At 41.0% G+C, this 12,434-nt stretch overlaps 1 protein-coding gene across 9 annotated transcripts in view; it reads right to left on the minus strand.

Moving 5' to 3' along the window:
- Positions 1–12,434, minus strand: part of SEMA5B (semaphorin 5B) — a 363,675-nt gene that overhangs the window by 83,604 nt on the left and 267,637 nt on the right. For 8 of the 9 annotated variants that reach the window (XM_081871152.1, XM_081871150.1, XM_081871157.1 and 5 more), the window contains 2 exons: positions 9,592–9,877; positions 1,387–1,522 (listed from right to left, as the gene is read on the minus strand). In XM_081871152.1, the coding sequence (XP_081727278.1) occupies positions 1,387–1,522; positions 9,592–9,877 (422 nt within the window). The remainder of the gene's footprint in view (positions 1–1,386; positions 1,523–9,591; positions 9,878–12,434) is intronic. The other variant, XM_081871155.1, reaches the window with a different exon arrangement.

The raw sequence follows: 12,434 nt of genomic DNA on the forward strand, positions 1-12,434 counted from the left end.
ACATCCCTGACTGATGCTCCATTGGGAACATGCAGTATAAAAGCTTCCGGTTGCTCCAGTGAACCAAAGGCTGGAGACCTCCTAGTATGTAGCAGATGATGTACTGCAGTTCGTAGCCAATCTAGTGCCCTCTTGATGTTGCTGGTCTATTGTTCCCCTTAACCACTGGCCACACTGATTGGGGATGATGGGATGTGGAGTCTTAACAACGACTTATTTTGTTTACGAAGGCTTTTACTGAGGTATGACCCACTTATGAAAAATTTACTGTTTATCTGCTGGAATGGCTTTGCTGTTTTTGGAGTTTTTATTTCCTGCATTTTATTTTATTTTATTTTTATCTTGATCATTGCTTTGATGGCCTCAAGCTGTAAAGCAGCATTTTTAAATGTGAACAATAAATAAATAAAACACCCAGAGGCCACCACTCTGGCTGCCCCTGATGCACTACAAATGCTGCTCCCCAGATCTTCTATGATAACCCTGGTTAATTTTCTATATGAAACTCAGCTGTAAGCTGTAAGATTTAACGGAACATCCCACAATAAATTGTGCTCCTGAAAAGCAAACTAGTACTGGTTTTGTGACCTCCCACCTACTTGGCAGGAACATGTAGAATTCTGCCTGCTAAAATATAGCTGAAATGGGATAGAACGGGTACTGAGAGCAGACTTGCAGGAGGAAGGGGCAGCAGCAGAGGTAGGGGTGGGGAGGCCTAGAGCCTATAGGTTATATGCAATGCTAGTCCTACTCAGGGTAGACCTATTGAAATGACTAGACATGGCAAACTTTCAATGGGTCTACTCTAGTAGTTCCGGATCAAAGACTATGAAAGAACAGGACTATAAATCATACAAGACTAAACTACCAATACTTTATATAGGAAAGGTAGGCAGCTATTTCACCCCAAGGGCCACATTCTCTCCTAGGGAATTTTCTCAGGGCCTTATGCCAGTAGTGGGCAGAGCCACAAGCATAAGTGATGAGATGCGCTAATTTACGCACACAATCCTCTCTATTTTCCCATCCAGGCAAGAAAGCAGCAGCGCTTAATGATACGTTCTAGTCAGGCAAAATGCTCAAGGAGGTGATGTTTGAATGGAGCTTCAGAAACAACTACATGGCTGCAGATGGGGGGGGGCAGGGACAGACGAGTAATACGTGTAAAGAATGGTTACTAAGGAGGTAACATTATGCTAAGAGAAAATAGATTGCCCAAGACAATTTGATGAGCCTCATAACTGAATGGGGACTTGAACATAGGCTCTCTCTGTGTGTACAGACACCTGATGTGCTAGCTGCCATTGAACCAGTTAATTAACATTTACTCATCAAACGAGGAAACAGAATGAGATGTGAGTGAACTGAGGGGTTGCATTAAAATACCTGAAAATTAGGGATGGGGTTGATTGTTGGCAGCCATGCAGATCTTGGATTTTCTTGGTATCGGAAAGGCCCATTAAAGGCTTGCGTAATAGCACTGAGATTGAAGGCACACACTGCTGAAGCAGCAATACTGTTTCTGGAAACAAGGGCAAAAGGAAAGAGAAAAGGAGAAAAATCAATTTAATCTTTAGAACATTGACACTTCCATCATAACAGACATCAAATCTCACTAAAATAAATTGCATGCAAATTACCAGGAGGAAGTGCACTGGGCTACAGGCCTCAGAAGGGAGGAGAAGAATCCTCATGGATTATATGACAATTAGGAGATGTTGAAAAGCCCCTCTTGAACACTGTACATGATTTAAGACTAAGAGAAGCAGTTTTGACATGAAAAGTCACACGCAGCTTAATTCACAAGGAACATTACTACTGATATCCCATCAATCCTGATTGATTATAAATGGCCTAGTTTTTAAAACCTCTGGTTTATTTTTCAAGGTGAAATTTAATTTTAAGCTCCACAGGTTTCATTGTTAAGGTATTAATGCTACCTCCGAAAAGCACACCTGCCTTTGGACCTTCAAACCCATTGGATACTCACCATTTCATATATGTGCTATTTGCATAAAGCTCCAATTGCAAGGACAGACAGACAAAGGAGAGGGAATACAGAATCTGGCCTCATCTGGGATAAAAAATGCATTCTGCTTAATATCATAGCTTCTAGTTGGCTCATGAGAAAAGTATGCTGAGACTAGATGAGCCTTTGGAGCCTTTTTATGTTCTGAAAAGTATTAAAACAGGAAGGGGCAGGCAATGTACTGCCCTCCAAATGTTTTCAGACTCCAAGTCCCATCAACCTTGACCACCAACCATACATGCATCTGGAATGCTATGCTTGAATGATGGTGAAAATACCTCAAAGTCCCAATACATGGTCTGAAGGCGCACGATGCAATAGATTCCTGAAGCTAACTGCCTGGGCACAAGACTTTTACATGTTGCCATGAGTTCCACAGACAAAAGCCGGGATAGAAATGAAGGAAACAATTCCAAAATGTTCCTGACGCTCACTGTTTGAAATTGCCCTTCCCTTCCCTAAATAGTCTTTGAACTTCAGCTGTGAATTCAAGCAATTTCCTGTGTTGATTTTGAATATACAAATTAGCATTAAAAAAGGGAAATCTCTTTACATTTCTGGCAGAAGGAGCTTCCCTTTAAGACAGACAAGTAAAGCTTCAGCAGGTCACTTGTATCACTAGGAATATGCACCCAGGATCACTTACTGTGGATACTGTGGGTAAGTTAATCAAGCAACACTCTCAATTTGGCATCCTCATTTAGGAGGCAAGCCTCCATGTGGTGAAGGTGTGTCCTTCGGTGTAGAACTGAAATGGCAGCCTACTCTCCATTATTAAGGTAAGCCATTAAACAAACACAGGCAAGCATCTGAAAAAGGTTCTCCTTGTACACACTCCTTTCCCCATTCCTCAAAGGCATTGTACTTATTTACAACAGGTGTGGGGAACCTTTGGCCCTTCAGATGTTACTGAACTACAACTCCCACCAGCCCCAGCAAACATGGCCAGTGGCTAGGGATGCTGGGAGCTGTAGTTCAGCAACACCGGGGGGGGGGGGAGGTTCCCACACCTGCCTTACAATCTTCTCCTAATTCTCCTCCACTATGGGATGCAGGCAAGCCACAATTATTCACACTAAACAGTTGAGAAATATTAGGCTGAGATTTCATGCTTTACCAGGAATCATATCCACATAAAGGCCATCAGACCGAGCTTGTAGAGTCCAGCTGAGGACTCTAAAACATTTATATGCTATTTTAAAAGGTGGGGAGAGAGGAGGACCAACAAAGAAGAAGAAATCAGAGAGAGCTGAAAATTGTAAAGAAGAGGCTAAAAATACAGAAAGCCCTTTCAGAACAACATGACAGACTTTGTCACCGTGCTGTGTAAATGTCTGAATGACTGCTTTATATATCAAGTTGCTAATGGTAGCAATTTGAACTACTATGAAAAGGATTTTTTTACTAAACCAGTAATTACTTAAGAACACATATCTAAGCCGTGTGATTTTAGGCAGGCAATAAGCGGAGAAGGTCCTTCCCTTCCTTCCTTCTTTTTTTTAAAGACGCTGCTACATGAAGAAGCAAAAAAAAGCATGCTTCTATTTCATTCCTACTTTGTGGTACGAGCAGTATGTATAGGAAGCCTGTACAGAATTGTATCATACCAATTTAGGGCACCATCAGCAGCTTGGAGGAAAGGTGAGATATAAATGAAATGAAATGAATGAATGAATAAAAGCATGCACCTCATAAACTACTTGTAGGTCCTCCAACATTTCTTTACTCTTAAATGATGCACACCACATGTCTCTCATTTGTTCCTACAAAGAAAATTTCCACCATAATAATTCCACCATGTTAGAAAACTAATCCAGAGAACTACCTCAATTTGAAGTTGACTGGGAGATGCCTTTTTGCCACTGAGGAAGCAAGACATCACTTTTAAAACATTACTATTAAGATTGTGTGTTCTCCTTTCCCTCTTTCCCCTCACAGCCATCCTTCCATTTCACTGAGCAATGGAGCAGTAGGCTTTGAACTTGTCAAAGCACCACATGCTAAACCTTTCTTTGCTGGTATCTGAGTGATATTGACATGTTGCGTGTTCACAGAAGGCAGTTCTTTAGACAAAGCTAATGACGAGTGACAAGTTAATGCCTTCAGGCACAAGGAGAAGAAGAAGAAAAACAATCGTCTAAATAAAACTGCAGATTGTTTGAGATCGGAGTGGGGCTTCCAAAACAAGCTGCCAAACGTTTCATAGCAAAGTTCTCCCCTCAGAACTGCAAAGGGACAAAATCAACACAACCCTGGATTGCCCTGCAGCTTTCTGCCGTTAGAGCTGGCACACTGGCCCAAATAATAAACCACTCGCTTGCACTGTTCTTGTGCACGGAAAGACGCAGAACTAGAGCGTGAAAGATGGGCTGGCAGGACTGTAAAATCACTGATCTGGAAACAGTCATAAAGTTGATCCAAGCACTCCAAATTTTTGAAGGAGGAAATACAAGGACAGTATTACGAAATATTTATGTGTCATCCGCATCTGTCCATTACCTCATGACCACAGGTGAGACCACAGTTAAGTCGCAGCATAGTGAGCTGCAAGTGCTGATCTGACCTCCTGGTGGGTGAGCACTGCTGCTTACCAGGATGATGAGGGGGAGGCAACAGGGAGGGCAATGCAATGTGCTTGACCACACCACCATCCCTGCCATTTCTCTGCTTCCCCTCCTGGTAAGAAGCAGTGACTCAACTGCCAGCAGGTCAAGTAAGTGTCTCCACCCCACTGTGCCATCCACTACTGTGAGACAGTATGCTACATACCACACTATGCTACGCGATCGTAACTCCAGAGCATCCTGGTGCATTGTTAAACGATGTTTATAATTTCAAAAATTCTTCTGACTCACTGCAGTGGGCTAAATTCCTAGATACAACAAATCCCTCTGGTGCACAAATGAATTGCCAGTATCAAGAGACTTGCCCCCCCCCCAACCCTGAATCCTCAGTATAATTATGACATTATATTCCCAAGGTTCCTTGGAAGTAGCCCCAGGCATGATACTAGATTTCAGTCGTAGAGCTAATGCACTGAAAGCTATTTCTCAAGATTATCTCCAGCCCCATGACACTCTTCATTTCCCAACATGCATGACAAGAGTCCAGACTTGTGCACATGCCACGTTTTATCGACTGGCTGCTACATGGACGTGTAAGTAGCTGTAACCCAACCGCCTAAGGCTGTGGATCATTGTCTTAACAATAAAATAATTCTCCAGTATGTCAAGATATATCTATAGTCTGTTGCTAATTTAATGTGTGATTCAGAGGGCAGACACCACTGGATAAAATGAGTTTATAATTCTGCAAAAATGTGTACATGCAACCTCTAAGAATGAAGTCAGAAACAGAAGGGCATTATTGTATTAAGACAGCACATATGCTTTCTCTACAATTCCTTCAGAGCCTGAGAAACAAATATACAGTGGTACCCTCTGGATGCGAACGGGATCCATTCCGGAGCCCCGTTCGCACACAGAAGCAAACGCAACCCATGTCCGCGCGTATGTGGGTCACAATTCGCTGCTTCCGCGCATGTGTGTGACGTCATTTTGACTGTCTGCACATGCGTGAGGGGCGAAACCCGGAAGTAACACGCTCTGTTACTTCCGGGTCGTTGCAGCATGCAACCCGAAAATACTTATCCCGAAGCTACTTCAACCCAAGGTATGACTGTACTCTCTTCACATTGTTCTGTTGGGTTTCCTGCCATGTGCCTCCTGCCCTGTAAATTCCTGCATCTGCTACATGGAGTTTGGAAGCATCAGCACAGTTACCAAGTGACTTGCCGGAGTCAGATGTGCTAGACAAGAGTGGCTAAGACTGAAAGTGAGGTGCTGTAGGCATACTCATATTGAAGCACCATCTCTACCTCTCCTCTCCCCTCCTCACCCCGACTTTGCATTCATATATGTGTGCACTGTCCCGTTCTCAGAGATAGCCCTACATTCTACATTCAGCCCCACTGACAATTATGCCAAAATGTTGAGGAAAAAAGTCCAAAAGCTTTTAAATTGGGTTTCAGTGACCCTAGTGAAAACTTTAATAACAACTGCTTAAATATTTCATAGGTTTCTTCCCTAAATAGCCATCTTTCTTGCTGACTTAGCTCTGCATTACACAACAATGAGCAATAAATCAGACTATAACATGTTTTTCACAATGAAGTGCACCATGCTGGTTGATGCCCATTTTTTGGAGAATTGCTTCTGACCCCATTAAATGAGAATCTTTGAGATTTGAGTATATACACATATATTTTTCTCTTCCTTCAAGAGTAAATATGCCTTACGATAAAAATTATACACCTTTTATGCATCAGTTATACTACTGCAGCAAATGGAAGACTTACTTTGTATGCAGAATGCATACAGCATGGAATAAGTCCTGATAGAAGTTAAAAGAATAATTACCATTATTTGTCTAGTTAGCTGACAAATTGGAACTTTTCTCTCTTTGAATTCTTGAAAGAACACTGTGTCATAGCACAAAGCCCCTATTTGATCTAAGTTTAGCTATTATCAATAATAATTTTTTTCTATTCACTTCTTTTGGAGTTACATAATGCTTTTTTTCTTGCAATGTGAAAGAAAAAGAGAAGTCGTAATTGCATATTTGGTCCTTTTGCCTCTTTCTAACAAGACAGCAGTCTAAACAATTATGGGGTAAGGTGAGGAAAACCACACTAGATTCTGCACATACACTCTCTTCATAAATCAACAGAGCTGGATTAAACATTAAAGCTTAGAGGGAGTTACAGGGTGTATCTAATGGTGACTGTCCACTAATGGAAAGAAAAACCTTCAGCAAAACAAGAAGGCCCGTTCTCATGTTGCTGCTTTCCAGACCTCTTTTGGAGGAGGCCCATGAAGCATGGCCTCAAATTATGATCACAGGGTCCAGATTGGTTCATATGGGGAGTGGCAGTTCTTGCACCTTGCAGCAAATGTGCTCCAGAGGATTAGGGGACTCTCTGCAGTATGTTTAGGTGCAGTGTAGGGTGCTGCAGGGGGGATTTATGAAAATGGCCTCTTTCAGTGGACTGCTCTCCACAGGGAGACTCACTGGTTCCTTCCTTACCTATCTTTAGGCTCCAGGCAAAAATATTTCTCTTTTCCCAGGCCTTTGGCCAATTAAACAATCTATGGCCTTTTAAACTGTGTGCTTGGGTATTGTTCTTGTGTGTTCTTGTGGTATGCATTTTTATGTCTTTATATTGTAAATCACCTTGAGATCGTTGGATGAAGAGTGGAATAGTATTTGATAAATAACAACAACAACAAACAAACAACAAGTAAAATAGAAGGGGAGAGATTACTGAAGCAGGGGGAGGCAGCGAATAATTCAGAACCTCTCTGCCCATGCATCTGTTCTGCATGTCAAATTGCATCCACACTCCTTCTTTTAATTATAATCACCTCAGGTCCACATTTAAAGTCCTAAGGATGCTGCAATTGTGTGTAGTTTGGCCCCTGACTATTAAATCATTTCTGTTCCTCTGTCAGGGCCTTCTTGCATGAGCACTGCGATTCAGGAATCATGAACTCATGCAAGACCCAAGTCTTCTGAGAAACTGAAAACAACAACCTTGCCTTCTGTGAAGACAAAAATGAAACATAAAATATAGGACCTTTCATAAGTTCCTTGCACGGTTCACACAAGCAAGCTGCTTATATAAGCATGCACTTTAGCACAAATCAATCCTGGCCTCTCATCGGAGCCAGCTCTTGGATGACAATTCTTCAATTCTGTCAAAGATAAGTCATACACTTCTACTCTGAGAACAGTTTTTCAGATAATTACAACTTTTAAGAAATCCTCTTCTCCACAAGTGGCTAATTCAAATGATTAAAGTAGGAAGGCTTCATAATCTGGTGTCTAGACAGTACTGTCCCGCATAGTAGCTAATCAGATTTTCTTCTTTTAGTTCATAATTAAAAACAAATTTCTTATATTCTAGTTAACACTAAAATGCTACAACCAAGAACCATCAATATCTATGACTAACAGCTCATTTCTATGTATGTTTGTGTAAACAGTAAGAAGTGTACAATACATTGAAATGTGTATAAAGAAGAAAGCAACCCTAAAAAAAAAAGAAATTCTGTTTTTATTTGCAAATGCAATCAATTGCTTATTTTACATCTAATATAGCTCACTTATACAGTGGAACCTCAGGGCGCGAACGTGCAGCGGTGCGTCTGTGCACGTGTGACGCGATTTAGTGCTTTTGCGCATGCGCAAGTGCTGAAACCCGGAAGTAACCCATTCCAGTACTTCCGGGTTCAGCGCATCTGTAACCAGAAAACGCACAACCCTCACCGTTCGCAACATGAGGTATGACTGTACTATAGCCTTCATTAGTGGCAGTAGTTACTTCCAAGTTTCTGAATGAGAAGTTTCTTTACCTTTACTGGAAATAACCAATACTACTGAAAAAGAGCATATTCTACTTAAAACATTAGGCAGAGTAAGATTTGGGGCTACATCTGCAAATGAACAGTGAATTTTATTTAGCATCTTTTGAATTTTCCCTCCCTCGGTTTTCTGGTCAAAGTTGGAGATGTCTTCCTTTGTTCTGCTGACTTCATCAGTGTAACTAATAACACAACCCTATGTATGTTTATTCAGAAGCTAAGTCCAACTATGAGTCTTACTTTCAGGTAAAGTACGCATAGGATTGCAACCAGAGACTCCCAGTTGTTAGCAAGGATAGGTTTACATCTAGCTCAGATGTAATAGAAACAAGTGCACAGTAATAGACACAGGTATATATATATATATATATATATATATATATATATATATATATACACACACACATATACATACTAATAATATGAATATCACCAATAATATAATTTGGGTAAAAATCACAGTTCAAAAATAAAGTAATAATAACACTGAATGAGGAACCACCTATTTTGCCTTGCAAATATTAGAATTATAGGTGTAGAAGAAGACAGATAGGTGTAGAGGAAAACCAAGCATTGCTTTGCTTATTTTACTTAATCTGGCTGCATTTAGACATCGCAATAAACCAAGCCACAGTGAACCTTTGGTTTAAGTACTCCCACCTCCCACTGCCCAGCACAAATATGAGTTCAGAAGATTTCACTTCTATTTTTGATTAGTTGCAGCTTATTGTTTAATCCAAACCCAATAAACATTGGTTAACCGTAACTATAGTTTGCTTAAAATAAATCAAACTATGGGTTATAAAGCTGGCTTATTTCAAACAAAAGTTAGGTAAGATTAACAGCAGATGCAACATTAGTTTGGTTTGAGATGCAATGCTAAACTGAAGCTAACAGAAAACAGATGCAAAAACTTCCAGTCTTGTCCTCATGATTGCAGCAGAGGAGACACACACATGTACAAGGTCATATAAGTTGGCTCCTGTCACAACAAGCCATCATATTATGGTTCACTGTGATGTCCAAATACAGCCTCACTAAACTGAACAATGGAAGGAATTTGCCTAAATACAAGTACTAGAAAAAAGAGGTAAGCATTATAAGGAAGTAAATAAGAAGCAAGAAAAGCAACAAACTCACACATTGGTTGTAAACACTCCATAGATCAAATCTTGTTCAGGTAGATAAAATGTGCTTTGCAGTTCATTGTAGTAGAAAGGGATTTCACCAGAACGGGAGCAGTTCAGCCGAGCCTTCATGAATGTTGTCCATGTGTCCTCCAATAAAAATCTCCCCCCAATGTCGTTTTTGCAAACCCTTCCCACGCGAGAATAGACAGTTTTCCCACAGTCATGTTCTACAGCATTCTCACGGAAAAAGAAGTAAGTGAACAAACCAATGTCATAGGCAGCAATGAAGTTGGGCTCTGGAGAAAAATAAAGCCATAAAACGCAATGAGATTTACATAGAAAGGGTTGGATTTACACAGCCTGTGGGGATAAAAGTTCAGGAGTGATCAGAGGATGAGAAAGAGGAAAACAAACCTCTCTCTTTTTTTTTTTTTTTTTACAACATCCAAGGAACAGGAGAACACAATAGGCTTGTTTTTATGGGCACATTCATCATTTGATGACTACATCATCAAGAGAAGACCATGAAACCGTGTGAGGGGGCTGCAGGGCCCATAGACTAATTCCACCCCAAGCTGAAGCTGTGCACCATAGCCATGCCCTCTGGTACATATGTGGAGCTTTTTGTCATGTTGGAATGTACAGAGAAGTGTTTCTGCACATGCCAATGGAAAAGAACTCCTCAGCGCAAGGAAATACCCTAATTGGAGATTAACATGCATAGTATTCTTTTGCACAAGAGCTGAACACATTGGTTGTGTGATTGCTTTTCCACTTTGTGCAGCTGTGATGAGAGGCTAGCCCACAACGCCCCACAAATGTCCTTTCAACAGGTGGGGAAGTTTCATGTGAATGTGAGTACCCATACACTTCTGAAATGGTACACACATGGAATGCTTATTTTAAGATGATGCCTGCTACAACACACATGTACATTCTCTAAACACAAAAAATATTACTTCAGAAATACTGTTTTTATCCAAGTGTAAATTTAGTAAACTGACTAATGAATCAATTAATCAACAAAAACTCTTATGATTAAATTAAGCTGTCTTGAATTGGATTGCCTAGTTATTATTTTTCAGGTCTAATTTTTTACAAGTGGGGGGGGGCTGTGTGTGTGTGTGTGTGTGTGTGTGTGTGTGTGTGTGTGTAGCAAGGGAGAATTCAGTCATGTGATTCCTCACTCACAGTCTGAAATGGCATATATTCCAGAAGCAGTTTTACCACCTCATCTGCCTTTTGTACAGATTGACTACTTTGAGCTACAGTGATGGTCAATATTATAAGTCTTTTCAAAAATACAACAAAAGAGGGAGGAGTGGGAAGAGGAACATCAACTGCTATTTCCTAAAATAGTCAGGTGCCTCAAGGACTGAGGCTAATTGATACAGTGATTAAATGATGGGGAGCAGCACACTGTCCTTTTTCCAGGGATCTACCAATTTCCTTTGTTGCAACTAATTCATGTCACTGTCAGATACAAGATCCTGGGACAAGTAATGTTCCTGCAGTTCACTTATTTTCCCCAAGTTTTCTACACACTAGAGCTGGGCTTATCCCAGGTGCCTCCCACACTTGTAGGCCTAGGAGCGCATCTTAGAAACTGCTGTGGGCACCACAAAATACCCATCTACAGAAAAAAGGTTATGCTCAGAACCTCCCTCTCTAAACAGACAAAATACCAGCACACACCACAAAACTATGTGCTAGTGCTGAGGGGCAGCAAACTGTGGGCCCAACTTTTTCCTCTTAGTGGAAGAACAGAATTTGAGGCATAAATATATAATCAGCATACAACAGTGATTATTGTATAAAATGACAATTCAAGAGAAACCTTTTGGAAATTAATTCACACTGCTAATACTAGACTTGGACCACCTCCTCCACTGCCTATTTCTCCCTCTTTCATCCCACCCTGGTGCTTGGGAGCATGCTGTGCATCCATGTGCTCTGAGTGTGCATGGAGGTACCTGCTAAAGACTCAGCTGACAGACTACACAGGTAACGGCTGTACAGCAGCTAAACAGGTGGACAGACAAAGCCTACAGTGAAAGGGAAAACTGCAGGTAGGGTTATTTGCTTGTCAGCTGGAGCTGTGCTGAATTATGATGAATGGAAATCCCCCTGAAGGTACAGAGAGATATGTTACTATGCAGGAGGCAGCATTCACCTGGGTTTAAGCAGTATTTCCAGCAGAGAAAGCTCCCTGCGATGTCAGCCTTGGAGGAAGGGACATAGCATGCGTATGCAAGTATGTATTGTTTTTTTCAGTCAACTAATTAATTGACCAACCACTGAGCTCATCAAAACAAGAACAAAACAAACCTTTTAAGTCATTTTGCAAGATTCCTTGACCTAATGCAGGTGTGAAAGATATCTTCACCCATCCTTCACTGTGAAATGTATTGATGGCATTGCGGCAAAGTGCATTTTTAAAGGCACCAGCACTAGTTTACTGTCTCGCTGAATTTGGCCAACTGCAATAATCCACTGACATCTGGCTGTTGTCATTAAAGCCATTCCTTACACTTGAGAATGAACCATTTTCTGTAGGTAATATCTATATATCACCCCATAGATTAAAGTCTATGTGCAAACATCCCAAAGAACAAAAGAGCAGCAAAGTAAGGTATGTATTGATGGCAGTGCATCCCCAAATCCCAAAATGGCTCTAGATTATGGTTTGTAGTACATGCTTTCACTACTGAATGTCCCCTGCAGCAGAAAGTAATACTGGGGCCCTGTGAGGATTCTGCTGGCTGAGTGAGAAAGCAAACTAAAGGGTACACTTTCTCTGAATCCCTTCCTCCTCCCATGAGAATTTGTACTAATAATTAAGACTGGAATTTT

Source organism: Podarcis erhardii (assembly GCF_964252035.2).
Source record: "Podarcis erhardii genome assembly, chromosome: 1".
Taxonomy (NCBI): domain Eukaryota; kingdom Metazoa; phylum Chordata; class Lepidosauria; order Squamata; family Lacertidae; genus Podarcis; species Podarcis erhardii.